Source organism: Uranotaenia lowii, chromosome 1 (assembly GCF_029784155.1).
Source record: "Uranotaenia lowii strain MFRU-FL chromosome 1, ASM2978415v1, whole genome shotgun sequence".
Lineage (NCBI taxonomy): Eukaryota > Metazoa > Arthropoda > Insecta > Diptera > Culicidae > Uranotaenia > Uranotaenia lowii.
In genome coordinates this window covers 192,151,315-192,171,938 of record NC_073691.1, presented here as the reverse complement: position 1 = coordinate 192,171,938, position 20,624 = coordinate 192,151,315, and the positions used below count along the sequence as shown (strand labels likewise).

At 28.0% G+C, this 20,624-nt stretch overlaps 1 protein-coding gene across 1 annotated transcript in view; it reads left to right on the top strand.

Annotated features, from left to right (window-relative positions):
• The window catches only part of LOC129739506 (CLIP domain-containing serine protease B9-like), a 33,497-nt gene extending 12,949 nt beyond the window's left edge, over positions 1-20,548 (top strand). Inside the window, exons 2-5 of the mRNA XM_055730976.1 lie at positions 3,020-3,901; positions 3,968-4,070; positions 19,774-20,051; positions 20,116-20,548. Of these exons, the coding sequence (XP_055586951.1) occupies positions 3,020-3,901; positions 3,968-4,070; positions 19,774-20,051; positions 20,116-20,453 (1,601 nt within the window). The 3' untranslated portion in view covers positions 20,454-20,548. The remainder of the gene's footprint in view (positions 1-3,019; positions 3,902-3,967; positions 4,071-19,773; positions 20,052-20,115) is intronic.
• Positions 20,549-20,624: the final 76 nt, after the last annotated feature.

Below are 20,624 nucleotides of genomic sequence, written 5' to 3'. Positions count from 1 at the left end.
AGTCGAATTGCCATGAGTCTGGCTAAGAAAGGACTTGCCTCAACAATAAAATCTTTTTATCTCGAATAAATATCATTTTTTTTAAATAAATTTGGTTGTTGTTTTATTTTTTTTGCAAAAACCAACTAACCCAACTAGCCTTTACCTTTTGAATCAGGGAATGGGAAAACGGTATCATTTACTATTTTGCTAGGTGAATGCGAAAAAGGTAAAATTTACCTTTTTGCTAGGTGAATGAAAAAAGGTAAAATTTACCGAGAAAGCTGGGTGGAAAAAAATCAGCTCACTTCTCGGTAAATTTTACTTTTTTTTTAATTTTCCGTGTATCACATACGGCTGAAATAAAAACAGTGCTGTACAAAAAATAACGCTCAAAGATCTTGAAAACATTTTTGCATGGTGCAAGTGTCAAAATTTCTACCACTTTTCCCCAACACGAGTGAACTTGGTCTTAGTACTTTGATTTTCAATAAGTTAATCTTAGAAAACGAATTTTGTGAAATCATTTCTTACAATCCGTTTTAAACCCTAATCCGCTATTCAGTGTCAATATGCACTATTGGAAGTTTTAAGGCTTACAACTTCCTTCAGGTGCATCAAAACAAAGCCATTTCTTCAAGGGCTCCTAACGAATTCAAAAAATCATTAGTTTTGCGTCATTAGTTTTGTTATGGACGCTCCCTGAAAGCCCAGAAAAACTCCCTTATCAGACCTTGAGTGTCAATTTGCCACTCCTGAAGTAAAATAGTTTTAAAATCGTTTCCACTGCTATCATTATTTTAAAATACATCAATAGAAACATTTTAAGGTCAATCAAATGTTCCGAACATTTATACAGTTATATTCACGTGCCTCCTCGCAATTGAACTTCTAAAATAAAAAAATATTCCTTTAGTGTTTATGAAAGCTCAAGCTAAAAGCTATACAATGGAACATTGAAAACAATTTTCACATTTTATTCCAATTTTTTTGCGAACAAAATTAAAAAAAAAGTAGTCTAAAAACAAAGTTTTACGTTCACCTCTTGTAAAAACTGTTTTAGAGGTGGAAAAATTGTTTTGAAAATACGGCTACAAAATTCATGTTACATATTTCCAACATATTGTAAGCATTAATTTTTGGATACGTAGAGAATTGAATCTAATAAAATTTTTCGAAGTTGGCTATTTCGAGGTCATAATTTGAAATGTTATCTATTTTTCTGTAATCTTCCCTGAGTTTGCACTCAATTTTCAATGAATTTTCACTGTTTATGACTTTTAAAAATTTTGCATAAAGAAGCTCGAAAAAAAAGTTTTAGAAACTCTAAAAAACATAATTTTTATTATCATTCCTGTATTATACATATGTTTATGTTTCTCCAGCTGAAATAGTTTTAGAAAGTAATAAAATATGGAAAACTGAAATTTGTTTAGGAAATTGAATTCTCCAGAAAACTTTCTTCTTTGCATACTGCAAAAACTTAAGTCGAAAAAGTTATAGTTCAGAGGGATTTGATATCCGAAATTTGATGAAAGTTTTTATATTTTGAAACTGCCGTTTTTTGATGATCTACCATTGGATTGGAAATAGTTTTTTTTTGGCTCGGTAGTCCTGTTCTACTTTATCCGGAATTTGTTTTTAAGCTTTACATTCAAGGGATTCTGCTAGGATTTCGGAGAAACATCATGGAAGCAACTTACATAATATTTTCTTCAATCGAAAAATACTAACATTGCCAGAATGTGCTCAAAGAACGCTCAACTGTTATGGTGATGTTAAAATAAGCTTGCAAGATTGCCCAGTTTTACCCGGACTTGCCCCGGATATTTAATACAAAATTTAGGAAAAGTTCAGTCCGACCCAGAATAAAGTCTGGATTTTGCACTGATTTATTCGCTTCATTTCTTCCACTCAGAAAAAAACTAAAATTAAGTTAAAAAAAAATTTGCAACGATTTTTTTGAACAAGTTTAATATAAATAATCATGAAATTTTTTCATGAAGCCTAAAATACGATTTAAAACCGGCATATTTGTTTTGATGTTATAATATATTTGGAAATGTATTTTTTTCATATTTCCTTAAATAACTCCGTGGTTTTGACCAAACTTGCTCGGATATTGCCCGGATTTTGGGTTGAAAAATTTGAAATCTGATGACCGGATTTTCCAGGTTTTATATAAATTTACCCGGATTCGTCCGGTACGAATATGTCTGGTAAATATTCTGCATTTAGCATTTAGCCCGCACGGTTTGAGGCTTGGCAATTTTGACAACAGTTATAATAAAATCGATTTCTCGAAAACTGTAGGAGATTTCAACATAAAAATTACACCAATGCATGTTCAACAGATGTCTGCTCATGTGTATATAGTTTTTGTAAGAGTGAGTAAGTGTGTTCGGAAAACCTATCGGAAGGAAACAGTCTCGAGCCCACAGGACGGTCTCAAAAGTCCCTGAGAACCACCGAGGAATGCCGTTTCGAACATACAGGACAATTTGACAGCACTTTTCCTGAGCTGTTTCGCTGTCCTTGAACCGTCCTGTAATTTCAGCTGTTGAAAATAGAGGGCGAAATCGTCCCGACCATACAAAAAAAGATAACAAGTGAGATAGTTTGAAGAAAACTTTAACATATTTCTTGATTTAGGATGAGATTTCTAGGCTTTGGCCTGAACTGTGAGTCGAGATTATTGCCCTTGAATTATCTTGGTCATTCATTAAAATTTGATTAAGAATTTGAAGTTTTGAGTTTAGCGTAGAACACCTTGCTTGACATTTTTGAAACCTCATGGATGGAGGGTGGGTGGTGTAACCCCCAAACTTTCCGACATTTGAGACAAAACGGTTTGTTTTTTTTACACTAAGCAGCTGAGTGGGATTATGCTTTTCCGATGGCTTAATGAAAAAGAAGTCGTAAAATCACATTGTCGAAAAATCGAATGAAACCTTGATTTTGGCAAGTGTACACGTTTCTTTTATTGCCTGGTACAATATAGTTAAGTCAACACTTTTTTTTCTCTATCTCGTCCTTCCAGGCGTGAGCGCTGAACCGTGGCGATCGCACGAAGATTCACACGATAGCGGAGGCGATGATGGGGGCTCCGGGACAACCCTGTTCGATCATTACTTTGTGCACCATTTCGATCATGGAGAACCGACGACGGACACCGAATCGGCGCCATCGTACTCATTGAGGAGCACTTCCGTCAACTGTCAGTGCATGAAGCTTAGGGATTGTCCAAAAATCTTGGACATGCTCCGTAATCCTAAGGCCAGCTATAGCGATTTCAATTCGAAGCTGAAACGCTTGACCTGTGAGTATGGAGGGGCCCGGGAAACGACGGTATGTTGTCCTTTGGATGATAGCTGGCTGGCTGATGACATCCAATCGAACGAGGACTACAACTATGGAGATGGTCAGCGCCTGAAAGAGTACAGCGATAATGGCAACCTCAAGTACATGCAAAACGGTTATAACAAAATCAGCAAGTACCGCAACAAAAACCGTTTCATAACCTCGTTTGAGGATCCCAAAACTTTGAAAAATTGCCCACCGATCATTTATCCGGACGAGGAATACACTCGACCCGGAAAGGCTTACGTAGCCCCGGCAATCCGCCGGAGACCTTACACGACTGCCAAACCTTCCACGCTTCCGGTTCCGGTAGTCAATAATCCTCGCAATGGCGCAGATTCGATCGTTGCAGAGCCGGTGATCGCGGAAGTAACCAATCAAACTCCTCCTGCCTCGCTCATCCCGGAAAGCTCCACCCAACGTCTACCGCCAACCAGTTTCGCGCCTCCGCTCATCAACGATGCCCTGTGCGGGCTATCGGTGAACACAAGGATCATTGGTGGTGAAGCCGAGGTTCCCGGACAATTCCCATGGATGGCCCGGTTGGCCTACAGGAACAAAAGTAAGTTCCTCACTGCTTACAAGTTAAATCGAGATGAAGCCAATGTTGTTTTTCTATTTTTTTTAGCTTCCGGACGGGTTACCTATCGATGTGCGGGATCGCTGATCACCAACAGACACGTGATAACGGTAGCCCATTGCGTGACCAACCTTATCGATGAGCTTGAACTGTAAGTAACTGTAAACTAAAAGTGTTATACATCGCAATTTTAATCATCAAAAAATGATTAAAAATTATAATTATGAGGATAAATACAAAGCTTACAAACGAAATTTACGTTTTGTAAAAGAATTGCATGAGAAGTAGAATGGTAAAAAAAAATCTTGTGTCTCCAAATCAGAACATTGTTGTACATATGCCTTACAAACCATGTTAATTTCAGTTCGGTTTATCAACTCTAAAGGGTGCACAACGATGTTAAAGTTTGTATGGAACTTTGACTATACCAAGCCGAGATTATAATATGGTCGGGATTCAACCAGGGGAGGAAGGAGTGGTAGAACAAGAGTTAATTCCGTGGCAAGCATAGAACAAAATTGTTCAGCTTCGTACAAAACGAACAAAATTGTATGGTTTATGAGTGACTTTTGGCAACAGGTGCCAGCAGTTCAAAAAAGGCTGAATGTTTTGGTTGGAAAGCATTGAACTTGGAACTGACTTGTAACGTAACTTTGTCTGTTCGAAAGATGCTTTATCGGTCAATTTTTTTTTTCTATTTAATACATGATAGGGATATCATACAAGGTTAGTAACAAAAAGGCACTTTATAAACCTCTAGTTTAGCTCTAACTCTAAATACTATTTTAAAGCATGAAATATGTTATTGATTGACCCACAATTTCATTTTACGCTGTCTGAGTAGTCTCAATTCAAAGTAAAACATAAAATCCTTGAAACACAGACAAAAATCTAACGAGCGTTTTGAAAAGTATAGAGGTTTCAGAAAATGTTTGAAGATTGACATCACTTTTAGCGAGTAAAAATGAGCGATTTTTTATTTAAATGATTCAAACAACAAAAATTGTCGGCCCGGTTATCGAAATTTTTAGCAAAGTTCGGCTTATTGTTGGGTATTTTGAGAGATCATGCTTGCCACAGACTGTTCTATAGAAAATCCGTTCTCTTGACCCCTTCCTGGGGTTAACAGTCGTCGATTTCGAAAAAACGCCACATTGGCTTCTGGGATCACTGGCTTCGACACCACCTTGAGCGAATTCCTCCTTCTGCCCCGCTAGGAACAATGAACAATTTGAACCTCGAAGTCTTGATTTTGGTGACATATCGATTAATATTTTGGACCACTCTAATGAAGAGGGGGAGGCTAAAATTCAACATAAATATTGTCGCTGATCTCCAAACCGGATTTTTCGATGAATTTTTAATCGTCGCTGATTGCCAATCACATGCGCGAATACTTCGGATTTCAATTGCATTGATAATGGCCGGAAAAAATTCAAATCCTTCTTTTGTCACTCGGAGTTGAAACATTATCATTGCACAAAACCTATAAAACAAGTTTTTCTTCGAAAAATTCTATAAAATCAAAAGTACAAAAGGTGAAATAACTCCCATATTCCACAATTAATTTTTGGTCTTGAAATCTTTCGGATATTTGAATTTTTTTCCGAAATTTACATAAAATACTTCGAACTTTATTCATTTCCCCTTCGGGTTTTTTTGAAAATTTCGATGGACACAGTACACAGTCGCTATTAAAATTTTCAAATCCATGTATTTTATTTACATAATGAATATCAACTCAAAATAAAGAGATGAATTCACTGAATTGTTGCATTTTAGATACACTAACGACTCGTGAAAAAAAATTGCCAAACAATTCCTGTTCTTGATACTTAAGTAAGTCTGTGGACAAACAATGCACTCTTCATAACCTTACCAAATCGTTATTTATCTGCCTAGGAAATTGTTCCGTCTTCTTATAAGTCAAAGAGGATTCAATACCTTGCAAAAATCTCGTAACTAAGAGTTTTATTATACGTTTATTCTTTTTAGGGCACGATTGAATCGGATATGATGCTGGCAAATTTCGTAGATATTCGAAAACTTCAAGCTAAGAACCGTCGGTAAACAGAATTTCTTGAAAATACGTTTAAAATAGGGTTGTTAGATTGCCCGATTCTTTCCGATTTCGTCCGGATATTAAATACAAAATTTGGGAACAGTCCGACCCAACCCGGTTGCCCGGATTTCATTGAAAAATGTTCGGATTTTACCCGAATTTATACATTTTATTTGGCAAATCAAACAAAAAAAAACAATTCGTGATGTAAAATTTGGTTTTTTGGAAGTCTTAAAAACGATTTAAAATCTATCAATGAATTTGGATGAAAATTGGATGAAATTTTTTTTTCTTTATTTTTGTTGGGTAATATCTGGGTTTTGACAAAATTTTCCCGGATATTACCCGGATTTATCGATCGTAAATTTTGAAATCAAATGTCCAGCTTTTAATATCAAATTGCCCGGATTTGTCCGTCCCGGATAGGCGATGAAAAAATTCTGGAAGGTTAAAACAAAAATGGAGTACGAATTATAAGCAAACTCTTAACCCTACAGCGGTTCAGCAAGAAATAGTAACTAAAATGAATCTGCAACCAGAAATAACTGTTGAATTTCTAGAGGATTGGCTAAAAGTCCTTCTTCTATTACGAAAAAAGATTAAGGGATTTTAAAATTAAGATAGCGAGTGAGTACCTTATTTTGTCGCCAACATTTTTGTCGTTTTTGTCATTTTCGTCATTTTTGTTGTCATTTTTGTCATGTTTGTCATTTTTGTCATTTTTGTCATTTTTGTAATCTTTGTAATTTTTGTATTTTTTGTCATTTTTGTCATTTTTGTCATATTTTTTTCTCGTTTGTCATTTTTAGCATTTTTAGCATATTTGTCATTTTTGTCATTTTTGTCATTATTCTCATTTTTGTCATTTTTGTCATTTTTGTCATTTTTGTCATTTTTGTCATTTTTGTCATTTTTGTCATTTTTTTTCTTGTTTGTCATTATTGTCATTTTTGTCATTTTTTTTCTTGCTCGTCATTTTTGTCATTTTTGTCATTTTTTGTCATTTTTGTGATTTTTGTCATTTTTGTCATTTTTGTCATTTTTGTCATTTTTGTCATTTTTGTCATTTTTGTGATTTTTGTCATTTTTGTCATTTTTGTCATTTTTGTCATTTTTGTCATTTTTGTCATTTTTGTCATTTTTGTCATTTTTGTCATTTTTGTCATTTTTGTCATTTTTGTCATTTTTGTCATTTTTGTCATTTTTGTCATTTTTGTCATTTTTGCATTTTTGTCATTCTTGTCATTTTTTTTCTTGTTTGTCATTTTTGTCATTATGGTCATTTTTGTCATTTTTGTCATTTTTTTTTTCTTGTTAGTCATTTTTGTCATTTTGGTCATTTTGGTCATTTTTGGCATTTTTTTGCATTTTTGTCATTTTTGTCATTTTTGTCAATTTTGTCATTTTTGTCATTTTTGTGATTTTTTTTTCCTTGTTTGTCATTTTTGTCATTTTTGGCATTTTTTGCATTTTTGTCATTTTTGGCATTTTTTGCATTTTAGTCATTTTTGTCATTATTGTAATTTTTGTCATTTTTGTCTTTTTTGTCATTTTTTTGTATTTTTGTCATTTTTGTCATTTTTGTCATTTTTGTCATTTTTGTCATTTTTGTCATTTTTGTCATTTTTGTCATTTTTGTCATTTTTGTCATTCTTGTCATTTTTGTCATTTTTGTCATTTTTGTCATTTTTGGCATTGTTAGCTCATTTGTCATTTTTGGCAGTTTTGTCATTATTGTCATTTTTGTCATTTCCTTTCTTGTTTGTCATTATTGTCATTTTTGTCATATTTTTTTTTGTTTGTAATTTTTGTCATTTTGGTCATTTTTGTCATTTTTGTCATTTTTGTCATTTTTGTCATTTTTGTCATTTTTGTCATTTTTGTCATTTTTGTCATTTTTGTCATTTTTGTCATTTTTGTCATTTTTGTCATTTTTGTCATTTTTGTCATTTTTGTCATTTTTGTCATTTTTGTCATTTTTGTCATTTTTGTCATTTTTGTCATTTTTGTCATTTTTGTCATTTTTGTCATTTTTGTCATTTTTGTCATTTTTGTCATTTTTGTCATTTTTGTCATTTTTGTCATTTTTGTCATTTTTGTCATTTTTGTCATTTTTGTCATTTTTGTCATTTTTGTCATTTTTGTCATTTTTGTCATTTTTGTCATTTTTGTCATTTTTGTCATTTTTGTCATTTTTGTCATTTTTGTCATTTTTGTCATTTTTGTCATTTTTGTCATTTTTGTCATTTTTGTCATTTTTGTCATTTTTGTCATTTTTGTCATTTTTGTCATTTTTGTCATTTTTGTCATTTTTGTCATTTTTGTCATTTTTGTCATTTTTGTCATTTTTGTCATTTTTGTCATTTTTGTCATTTTTGTCATTTTTGTCATTTTTGTCATTTTTGTCATTTTTGTCATTTTTGTCATTTTTGTCATTTTTGTCATTTTTGTCATTTTTGTCATTTTTGTCATTTTTGTCATTTTTGTCATTTTTGTCATTTTTGTCATTTTTGTCATTTTTGTCATTTTTGTCATTTTTGTCATTTTTGTCATTTTTGTCATTTTTGTCATTTTTGTCATTTTTGTCATTTTTGTCATTTTTGTCATTTTTGTCATTTTTGTCATTTTTGTCATTTTTGTCATTTTTGTCATTTTTGTCATTTTTGTCATTTTTGTCATTTTTGTCATTTTTGTCATTTTTGTCATTTTTGTCATTTTTGTCATTTTTGTCATTTTTGTCATTTTTGTCATTTTTGTCATTTTTGTCATTTTTGTCATTTTTGTCATTTTTGTCATTTTTGTCATTTTTGTCATTTTTGTCATTTTTGTCATTTTTGTCATTTTTGTCATTTTTGTCATTTTTGTCATTTTTGTCATTTTTGTCATTTTTGTCATTTTTGTCATTTTTGTCATTTTTGTCATTTTTGTCATTTTTGTCATTTTTGTCATTTTTGTCATTTTTGTCATTTTTGTCATTTTTGTCATTTTTGTCATTTTTGTCATTTTTGTCATTTTTGTCATTTTTGTCATTTTTGTCATTTTTGTCATTTTTGTCATTTTTGTCATTTTTGTCATTTTTGTCATTTTTGTCATTTTTGTCATTTTTGTCATTTTTGTCATTTTTGTCATTTTTGTCATTTTTGTCATTTTTGTCATTTTTTTTCTTGTTTGTCATTATTGTCATTTTTGTCATTTTTTTTCTTGCTCGTCATTTTTGTCATTTTTGTCATTTTTTGTCATTTTTGTGATTTTTGTCATTTTTGTCATTTTTGTCATTTTTGTCATTTTTGTCATTTTTGTGATTTTTGTCATTTTTGTCATTTTTGTCATTTTTGTCATTTTTGTCATTTTTGTCATTTTTGTCATTTTTGTCATTTTTGTCATTTTTGTCATTTTTCTCATTTTTGTCATTTTTGTCATTTTTGTCATTTTTGTCATTTTTGTCATTTTTGTCATTTTTGTCATTTTTGTCATTTTTGTCATTTTTGTCATTTTTGTCATTTTTGCATTTTTGTCATTCTTGTCATTTTTTTTCTTGTTTGTCATTTTTGTCATTATGGTCATTTTTGTCATTTTTGTCATTTTTTTTTTTCTTGTTAGTCATTTTTGTCATTTTGGTCATTTTTGGCATTTTTTTGCATTTTTGTCATTTTTGTCATTTTTGTCATTTTTGTCAATTTTGTCATTTTTGTCATTTTTGTGATTTTTTTTCCTTGTTTGTCATTTTTGTCATTTTTGGCATTTTTTGCATTTTTGTCATTTTTGGCATTTTTTGCATTTTAGTCATTTTTGTCATTATTGTAATTTTTGTCATTTTTGTCTTTTTTGTCATTTTTTTGTCATTTTTTTGTATTTTTGTCATTTTTGTCATTTTTGTCATTTTTGTCATTTTTGTCATTTTTGTCATTTTTGTCATTTTTGTCATTCTTGTCATTTTTGTCATTTTTGTCATTTTTGGCATTTTTAGCTCATTTGTCATTTTTGGCAGTTTTGTCATTATTGTCATTTTTGTCATTTCCTTTCTTGTTTGTCATTATTGTCATTTTTGTCATATTTTTTTTTTGTTTGTAATTTTTGTCATTTTGGTCATTTTTGTCATTTTTGTCATTTTTGTCATTTTTGTCATTTTTGTCATTTTTGTCATTTTTGTCATTTTTGTCATTTTTGTCATTTTTGTCATTTTTGTCATTTTTGTCATTTTTGTCATTTTTGTCATTTTTGTCATTTTTGTCATTTTTGTCATTTTTGTCATTTTTGTCATTTTTGTCATTTTTGTCATTTTTGTCATTTTTGTCATTTTTGTCATTTTTGTCATTTTTGTCATTTTTGTCATTTTTGTCATTTTTGTCATTTTTGTCATTTTTGTCATTTTTGTCATTTTTGTCATTTTTGTCATTTTTGTCATTTTTGTCATTTTTGTCATTTTTGTCATTTTTGTCATTTTTGTCATTTTTGTCATTTTTGTCATTTTTGTCATTTTTGTCATTTTTGTCATTTTTGTCATTTTTGTCATTTTTGTCATTTTTGTCATTTTTGTCATTTTTGTCATTTTTGTCATTTTTGTCATTTTTGTCATTTTTGTCATTTTTGTCATTTTTGTCATTTTTGTCATTTTTGTCATTTTTGTCATTTTTGTCATTTTTGTCATTTTTGTCATTTTTGTCATTTTTGTCATTTTTGTCATTTTTGTCATTTTTGTCATTTTTGTCATTTTTGTCATTTTTGTCATTTTTGTCATTTTTGTCATTTTTGTCATTTTTGTCATTTTTGTCATTTTTGTCATTTTTGTCATTTTTGTCATTTTTGTCATTTTTGTCATTTTTGTCATTTTTGTCATTTTTGTCATTTTTGTCATTTTTGTCATTTTTGTCATTTTTGTCATTTTTGTCATTTTTGTCATTTTTGTCATTTTTGTCATTTTTGTCATTTTTGTCATTTTTGTCATTTTTGTCATTTTTGTCATTTTTGTCATTTTTGTCATTCGTGTCATTTTTGTCATTTTGGTGATTTTTGTCATTTTTGTGATTTTTGTGATTTTTGTCATTTTTGTGATTTTTGTCATTTTTGTCATTTTTGTCATTTTTGTCGATTTTGTCATTTTTGTCATTTTTGTCATTTTTGTCATTTTTGTCATTTTTGTCATTTTTGTCATTTTTGTCATTTTTGTCATTTTTGTCATTTTTGTCATTTTTGTCATTTTTGTCATTTTTGTCATTTTTGTCATTTTTGTCATTTTTGTCATTTTTGTCATTTTTGTCATTTTTGTCATTTTTGTCATTTTTGTCATTTTTGTCATTTTTGTCATTTTTGTCATTTTTGTCATTTTTGTCATTTTTGTCATTTTTGTCATTTTTGTCATTTTTGTCATTTTTGTCATTTTTGTCATTTTTGTCATTTTTGTCATTTTTGTCATTTTTGTCATTTTTGTCATTTTTGTCATTTTTGTCATTTTTGTCATTTTTGTCATTTTTGTCATTTTTGTCATTTTTGTCATTTTTGTCATTTTTGTCATTTTTGTCATTTTTTTTCTTGTTTGTCATTATTGTCATTTTTGTCATTTTTTTTCTTGCTCGTCATTTTTGTCATTTTTGTCATTTTTTGTCATTTTTGTGATTTTTGTCATTTTTGTCATTTTTGTCATTTTTGTCATTTTTGTGATTTTTGTCATTTTTGTCATTTTTGTCATTTTTGTCATTTTTGTCATTTTTGTCATTTTTGTCATTTTTGTCATTTTTGTCATTTTTGTCATTTTTGTCATTTTTGTCATTTTTGTCATTTTTGTCATTTTTGTCATTTTTGTCATTTTTGTCATTTTTGTCATTTTTGCATTTTTGTCATTCTTGTCATTTTTTTTCTTGTTTGTCATTTTTGTCATTATGGTCATTTTTGTCATTTTTGTCATTTTTTTTTTTCTTGTTAGTCATTTTTGTCATTTTGGTCATTTTTGGCATTTTTTTGCATTTTTGTCATTTTTGTCATTTTTGTCATTTTTGTCAATTTTGTCATTTTTGTCATTTTTGTGATTTTTTTTCCTTGTTTGTCATTTTTGTCATTTTTGGCATTTTTTGCATTTTTGTCATTTTTGGCATTTTTTGCATTTTAGTCATTTTTGTCATTATTGTAATTTTTGTCATTTTTGTCTTTTTTGTCATTTTTTTGTATTTTTGTCATTTTTGTCATTTTTGTCATTTTTGTCATTTTTGTCATTTTTGTCATTTTTGTCATTTTTGTCATTCTTGTCATTTTTGTCATTTTTGTCATTTTTGGCATTTTTAGCTCATTTGTCATTTTTGGCAGTTTTGTCATTATTGTCATTTTTGTCATTTCCTTTCTTGTTTGTCATTATTGTCATTTTTGTCATATTTTTTTTTTGTTTGTAATTTTTGTCATTTTGGTCATTTTTGTCATTTTTGTCATTTTTGTCATTTTTGTCATTTTTGTCATTTTTGTCATTTTTGTCATTTTTGTCATTTTTGTCATTTTTGTCATTTTTGTCATTTTTGTCATTTTTGTCATTTTTGTCATTTTTTGTCATTTTTGTCATTTTTGTCATTTTTGTCATTTTTGTCATTTTTGTCATTTTTGTCATTTTTGTCATTTTTGTCATTTTTGTCATTTTTGTCATTTTTGTCATTTTTGTCATTTTTGTCATTTTTGTCATTTTTGTCATTTTTGTCATTTTTGTCATTTTTGTCATTTTTGTCATTTTTGTCATTTTTGTCATTTTTGTCATTTTTGTCATTTTTGTCATTTTTGTCATTTTTGTCATTTTTGTCATTTTTGTCATTTTTGTCATTTTTGTCATTTTTGTCATTTTTGTCATTTTTGTCATTTTTGTCATTTTTGTCATTTTTGTCATTTTTGTCATTTTTGTCATTTTTGTCATTTTTGTCATTTTTGTCATTTTTGTCATTTTTGTCATTTTTGTCATTTTTGTCATTTTTGTCATTTTTGTCATTTTTGTCATTTTTGTCATTTTTGTCATTTTTGTCATTTTTGTCATTTTTGTCATTTTTGTCATTTTTGTCATTTTTGTCATTTTTGTCATTTTTGTCATTTTTGTCATTTTTGTCATTTTTGTCATTTTTGTCATTTTTGTCATTTTTGTCATTTTTGTCATTTTTGTCATTTTTGTCATTTTTGTCATTTTTGTCATTTTTGTCATTTTTGTCATTTTTGTCATTTTTGTCATTTTTGTCATTTTTGTCATTTTTGTCATTTTTGTCATTTTTGTCATTTTTGTCATTTTTGTCATTTTTGTCATTTTTGTCATTTTTGTCATTTTTGTCATTTTTGTCATTTTTGTCATTTTTGTCATTTTTGTCATTTTTGTCATTTTTGTCATTTTTGTCATTTTTGTCATTTTTGTCATTTTTGTCATTTTTGTCATTTTTGTCATTTTTGTCATTTTTGTCATTTTTGTCATTTTTGTCATTTTTGTCATTTTTGTCATTCGTGTCATTTTTGTCATTTTGGTGATTTTTGTCATTTTTGTGATTTTTGTGATTTTTGTCATTTTTGTGATTTTTGTCATTTTTGTCATTTTTGTCATTTTTGTCGATTTTGTCATTTTTGTCATTTTTGTCATTTTTGTCATTTTTGTCATTTTTGTCATTTTTGTCATTTTTGTCATTTTTGTCATTTTTGTCATTTTTGTCATTTTTGTCATTTTTGTCATTTTTGTCATTTTTGTCATTTTTGTCATTTTTGTCATTTTTGTCATTTTTGTCATTTTTGTCATTTTTGTCATTTTTGTCATTTTTGTCATTTTTGTCATTTTTGTCATTTTTGTCATTTTTGTCATTTTTGTCATTTTTGTCATTTTTGTCATTTTTGTCATTTTTGTCATTTTTGTCATTTTTGTCATTTTTGTCATTTTTGTCATTTTTGTCATTTTTGTCATTTTTGTCATTTTTGTCATTTTTGTCATTTTTGTCATTTTTGTCATTTTTGTCATTTTTGTCATTTTTGTCATTTTTGTCATTTTTGTCATTTTTGTCATTTTTGTCATTTTTGTCATTTTTGTCATTTTTGTCATTTTTGTCATTTTTGTCATTTTTGTCATTTTTGTCATTTTTGTCATTTTTGTCATTTTTGTCATTTTTGTCATTTTTGTCATTTTTGTCATTTTTGTCATTTTTGTCATTTTTGTCATTTTTGTCATTTTTGTCATTTTTGTCATTTTTGTCATTTTTGTCATTTTTGTCATTTTTGTCATTTTTGTCATTTTTGTCATTTTTGTCATTTTTGTCATTTTTGTCATTTTTGTCATTTTTGTCATTTTTGTCATTTTTGTCATTTTTGTCATTTTTGTCATTTTTGTCATTTTTGTCATTTTTGTCATTTTTGTCATTTTTGTCATTTTTGTCATTTTTGTCATTTTTGTCATTTTTGTCATTTTTGTCATTTTTGTCATTTTTGTCATTTTTGTCATTTTTGTCATTTTTGTCATTTTTGTCATTTTTGTCATTTTTGTCATTTTTGTCATTTTTGTCATTTTTGTCATTTTTGTCATTTTTGTCATTTTTGTCATTTTTGTCATTTTTGTCATTTTTGTCATTTTTGTCATTTTTGTCATTTTTGTCATTTTTGTCATTTTTGTCATTTTTGTCATTTTTGTCATTTTTGTCATTTTTGTCATTTTTGTCATTTTTGTCATTTTTGTCATTTTTGTCATTTTTGTCATTTTTGTCATTTTTGTCATTTTTGTCATTTTTGTCATTTTTGTCATTTTTGTCATTTTTGTCATTTTTGTCATTTTTGTCATTTTTGTCATTTTTGTCATTTTTGTCATTTTTGTCATTTTTGTCATTTTTTTTCTTGTTTGTCATTATTGTCATTTTTGTCATTTTTTTTCTTGCTCGTCATTTTTGTCATTTTTGTCATTTTTTGTCATTTTTGTGATTTTTGTCATTTTTGTCATTTTTGTCATTTTTGTCATTTTTGTCATTTTTGTGATTTTTGTGATTTTTGTCATTTTTGTCATTTTTGTCATTTTTGTCATTTTTGTCATTTTTGTCATTTTTGTCATTTTTGTCATTTTTGTCATTTTTGTCATTTTTGTCATTTTTGTCATTTTTGTCATTTTTGTCATTTTTGTCATTTTTGTCATTTTTGTCATTTTTGCATTTTTGTCATTCTTGTCATTTTTTTTCTTGTTTGTCATTTTTGTCATTATGGTCATTTTTGTCATTTTTGTCATTTTTTTTTTCTTGTTAGTCATTTTTGTCATTTTGGTCATTTTTGGCATTTTTTTGCATTTTTGTCATTTTTGTCATTTTTGTCATTTTTGTCAATTTTGTCATTTTTGTCATTTTTGTGATTTTTTTTTCCTTGTTTGTCATTTTTGTCATTTTTGGCATTTTTTGCATTTTTGTCATTTTTGGCATTTTTTGCATTTTAGTCATTTTTGTCATTATTGTAATTTTTGTCATTTTTGTCTTTTTTGTCATTTTTTTGTATTTTTGTCATTTTTGTCATTTTTGTCATTTTTGTCATTTTTGTCATTTTTGTCATTTTTGTCATTCTTGTCATTTTTGTCATTTTTGTCATTTTTGGCATTTTTAGCTCATTTGTCATTTTTGGCAGTTTTGTCATTATTGTCATTTTTGTCATTTCCTTTCTTGTTTGTCATTATTGTCATTTTTGTCATATTTTTTTTTTGTTTGTAATTTTTGTCATTTTGGTCATTTTTGTCATTTTTGTCATTTTTGTCATTTTTGTCATTTTTGTCATTTTTGTCATTTTTGTCATTTTTGTCATTTTTGTCATTTTTGTCATTTTTGTCATTTTTGTCATTTTTGTCATTTTTGTCATTTTTGTCATTTTTGTCATTTTTGTCATTTTTGTCATTTTTGTCATTTTTGTCATTTTTGTCATTTTTGTCATTTTTGTCATTTTTGTCATTTTTGTCATTTTTGTCATTTTTGTCATTTTTGTCATTTTTGTCATTTTTGTCATTTTTGTCATTTTTGTCATTTTTGTCATTTTTGTCATTTTTGTCATTTTTGTCTTTTTTGTCATTTTTGTCATTTTTGTCATTTTTGTCATTCGTGTCATTTTTGTCATTTTGGTGATTTTTGTCATTTTTGTGATTTTTGTGATTTTTGTCATTTTTGTGATTTTTGTCATTTTTGTCATTTTTGTCGATTTTGTCATTTTTGTCATTTTTGTCATTTTTGTCATTTTTGTCATTTTTGTCATTTTTGTCATTTTTGTCATTTTTGTCATTTTTGTCATTTTTGTCATTTTTGTCATTTTTGTCATTTTTGTCATTTTTGTCATTTTTGTCATTTTTGTCATTTTTGTCATTTTTGTCATTTTTGTCATTTTTGTCATTTTTGTCATTTTTGTCATTTTTGTCATTTTTGTCATTTTTGTCATTTTTGTCATTTTTGTCATTTTTGTCATTTTTGTCATTTTTGTCATTTTTGTCATTTTTGTCATTTTTTGTCATTTTTGTCATTTTTGTCATTTTTGTCATTTTTGTCATTTTTGTCATTTTTGTCATTTTTGTCATTTTTGTCATTTTTGTCATTTTTGTCATTTTTGTCATTTTTGTCATTTTTGTCATTTTTGTCATTTTTGTCATTTTTGTCATTTTTGTCATTTTTGTCATTTTTGTCATTTTTGTCATTTTTGTCATTTTTGTCATTTTTGTCATTTTTGTCATTTTTGTCATTTTTGTCATTTTTGTCATTTTTGTCATTTTTGTCATTTTTGTCATTTTTGTCATTTTTGTCATTTTTGTCATTTTTGTCATTTTTGTCATTTTTGTCATTTTTGTCATTTTTGTCATTTTTGTCATTTTTGTCATTTTTGTCATTTTTGTCATTTTTGTCATTTTTGTCATTTTTGTCATTTTTGTCATTTTTGTCATTTTTGTCATTTTTGTCATTTTTGTCATTTTTGTCATTTTTGTCATTTTTGTCATTTTTGTCATTTTTGTCATTTTTGTCATTTTTGTCATTTTTGTCATTTTTGTCATTTTTGTCATTTTTGTCATTTTTGTCATTTTTGTCATTTTTGTCATTTTTGTCATTTTTGTCATTTTTGTCATTTTTGTCATTTTTGTCATTTTTGTCATTTTTGTCATTTTTGTCATTTTTGTCATTTTTGTCATTTTTGTCATTTTTGTCATTTTTGTCATTTTTGTCATTTTTGTCATTTTTGTCATTTTTGTCATTTTTGTCATTTTTGTCATTTTTGTCATTTTTGTCATTTTTGTCATTTTTGTCATTTTTGTCATTTTTGTCATTTTTGTCATTTTTGTCATTTTTGTCATTTTTGTCATTTTTGTCATTTTTGTCATTTTTGTCATTTTTGTCATTTTTGTCATTTTTGTCATTTTTGTCATTTTTGTCATTTTTGTCATTTTTGTCATTTTTGTCATTTTTGTCATTTTTGTCATTTTTGTCATTTTTGTCATTTTTGTCATTTTTGTCATTTTTGTCATTTTTGTCATTTTTGTCATTTTTGTCATTTTTGTCATTTTTGTCATTTTTGTCATTTTTGTCATTTTTGTCATTTTTGTCATTTTTGTCATTTTTGTCATTTTTGTCATTTTTGTCATTTTTGTCATTTTTGTCATTTTTGTCATTTTTGTCATTTTTGTCATTTTTGTCATTTTTGTCATTTTTGTCATTTTTGTCATTTTTGTCATTTTTGTCATTTTTGTCATTTTTGTCATTTTTGTCATTTTTGTCATTTTTGTCATTTTTGTCATTTTTGTCATTTTTGTCATTTTTGTCATTTTTGTCATTTTTGTCATTTTTGTCATTTTTGTCATTTTTGTCATTTTTGTCATTTTTGTCATTTTTGTCATTTTTGTCATTTTTGTCATTCGTGTCATTTTTGTCATTTTGGTGATTTTTGTCATTTTTGTGATTTTTGTGATTTTTGTCATTTTTGTGATTTTTGTCATTTTTGTCATTTTTGTCATTTTTGTCGATTTTGTCATTTTTGTCATTTTTGTCATTTTTGTCATTTTTGTCATTTTTGTCATTTTTGTCATTTTTGTCATTTTTGTCATTTTTGTCATTTTTGTCATTTTTGTCATTTTTGTCATTTTTGTCATTTTTGTCATTTTTGTCATTTTTGTCATTTTTGTCATTTTTGTCATTTTTGTCATTTTTGTCATTTTTGTCATTTTTGTCATTTTTGTCATTTTTGTCATTTTTGTCATTTTTGTCATTTTTGTCATTTTTGTCATTTTTGTCATTTTTGTCATTTTTGTCATTTTTGTCATTTTTGTCATTTTTGTCATTTTTGTCATTTTTGTCATTTTTGTCTTTTTTGTCATTTTTGTCATTTTTGTCATTTTTGTCATTTTTGTCATTTTTGTCATTTTTGTCATTTTTGTCATTTTTGTCATTTTTGTCATTTTTGTCATTTTTGTCATTTTTGTCATTTTTGTCATTTTTGTCATTTTTGTCATTTTTGTCATTTTTGTCATTTTTGTCATTTTTGTCATTTTTGTCATTTTTGTCATTTTTGTCATTTTTGTCATTTTTGTCATTTTTGTCATTTTTGTCATTTTTGTCATTTTTGTCATTTTTGTCATTTTTGTCATTTTTGTCATTTTTGTCATTTTTGTCATTTTTGTCATTTTTGTCATTTTTGTCATTTTTGTCATTTTTGTCATTTTTGTCATTTTTGTCATTTTTGTCATTTTTGTCATTTTTGTCATTTTTGTCATTTTTGTCATTTTTGTCATTTTTGTCATTTTTGTCATTTTTGTCATTTTTGTCATTTTTGTCATTTTTGTCATTTTTGTCATTTTTGTCATTTTTGTCATTCGTGTCATTTTTGTCATTTTGGTGATTTTTGTCATTTTTGTCATTTTTGTCATTTTTGTCATTTTTGTCATTTTTGTCATTTTTGTCATTTTTGTCATTTTTGTCATTTTTGTCATTTTTGTCATTTTTGTCATTTTTGTCATTTTTGTCATTTTTGTCATTTTTGTCATTTTTGTCATTTTTGTCATTTTTGTCATTTTTGTCATTTTTGTCATTTTTGTCATTTTTGTCATTTTTGTCATTTTTGTCATTTTTGTCATTTTTGTCATTTTTGTCATTTTTGTCATTTTTGTCATTTTTGTCATTTTTGTCATTTTTGTCATTTTTGTCATTTTTGTCATTTTTGTCATTTTTGTCATTTTTGTCATTTTTGTCATTTTTGTCATTTTTGTCATTTTTGTCATTTTTGTCATTTTTGTCATTTTTGTCATTTTTGTCATTTTTGTCATTTTTGTCATTTTTGTCATTTTTGTCATTTTTGTCATTTTTGTCATTTTTGTCATTTTTGTCATTTTTGTCATTTTTGTCATTTTTGTCATTTTTGTCATTTTTGTCATTTTTGTCATTTTTGTCATTTTTGTCATTTTTGTCATTTTTGTCATTTTTGTCATTTTTGTCATTTTTGTCATTTTTGTCATTTTTGTCATTTTTGTCATTTTTGTCATTTTTGTCATTTTTGTCATTTTTGTCATTTTTGTCATTTTTATCATTTTTTTCTTTTTTGTCATTTTTGTCATTTTTGTCATTTTTGTCTTTTTTTTCATTTTTGTCATTTTTGTCATTTTTGTCATTTTTGTCATTTTTGTCATTTTTGTCATTTTTGTCATTTTTGTCATTTTTGTGATTTTTGTCATTTTTGTCATTTTGTCATTTTTGTCATTTTTGTCATTTTTGTCATTTTTGTCATTTTTGTCATTTTTGTCATTTTTGTCATTTTTGTCATTTATGGTCAATTTTCGTTATTTTAATAATTTTTGTTACAATTCTTCTTTCAGAGTAAGCGTACGTCTGGGTGATTTGGAGTGCAATTCCGTTACCGACAATCGGTGCGATTCCCGCTATCAGGACTTCGCCATCGAACGAGTTCTGCCGCACTCGAACTACGACAATCCCAAGTACGCCAACGACATTGCGCTGGTGAAGTTGCAGGAGTCGACCGAAACGTACAACATCATCAGCCCGCTGTGTCTACCCACGGATCAGTACTCTTCCTATGGCCAGAATCTCACCGGAAAAACTGGCATCATTGCCGGCTGGGGCTCCACCAGTAATCGTAAGGCTTCATTAGATAATTGCTTGGCTAAGCAGATAGTTAAATTTTTTTTTTCACTCTGCAGGAAGCAACATCCCCAGTCCGAATCTTCAATATCTGAGACTTCCGATTGTAGATACTACTCAATGTGCCAGTTCGTACGCTCGCTACAGCCTCAATTCCAGGGTTCCGATAATCGTTTCCCGTAATCAGATGTGCGTTCAGGGTCAGGAAAACAGAGACGCCTGCCAGGGTGATTCGGGAGGACCCTTGATGAACGAGGCCCTGTCAAGTCGGGATCGATTCGTGCTACTCGGGTTGGTGTCCTTTGGACCGCGAACCTGTGGGGTGTCCAACTTCCCTGGTGTCTACACTCGTATATCGTCCTACATCGGATGGATTATGCAACAGATTGAGATCTGAGGCGTAATTTTTAACATAAAAATTACAGAGAAAATTTCTCTACCATAGCGTTCATTGAAGAAATGTGTAAATACTTGAGCAAAACATTGCTGGTAGGTCGGAAAATAGAATATTTATGTGATAGAAAAGCTTATTTGAAATTTAAACCGAAATTTCCCAACAGAAATCAAA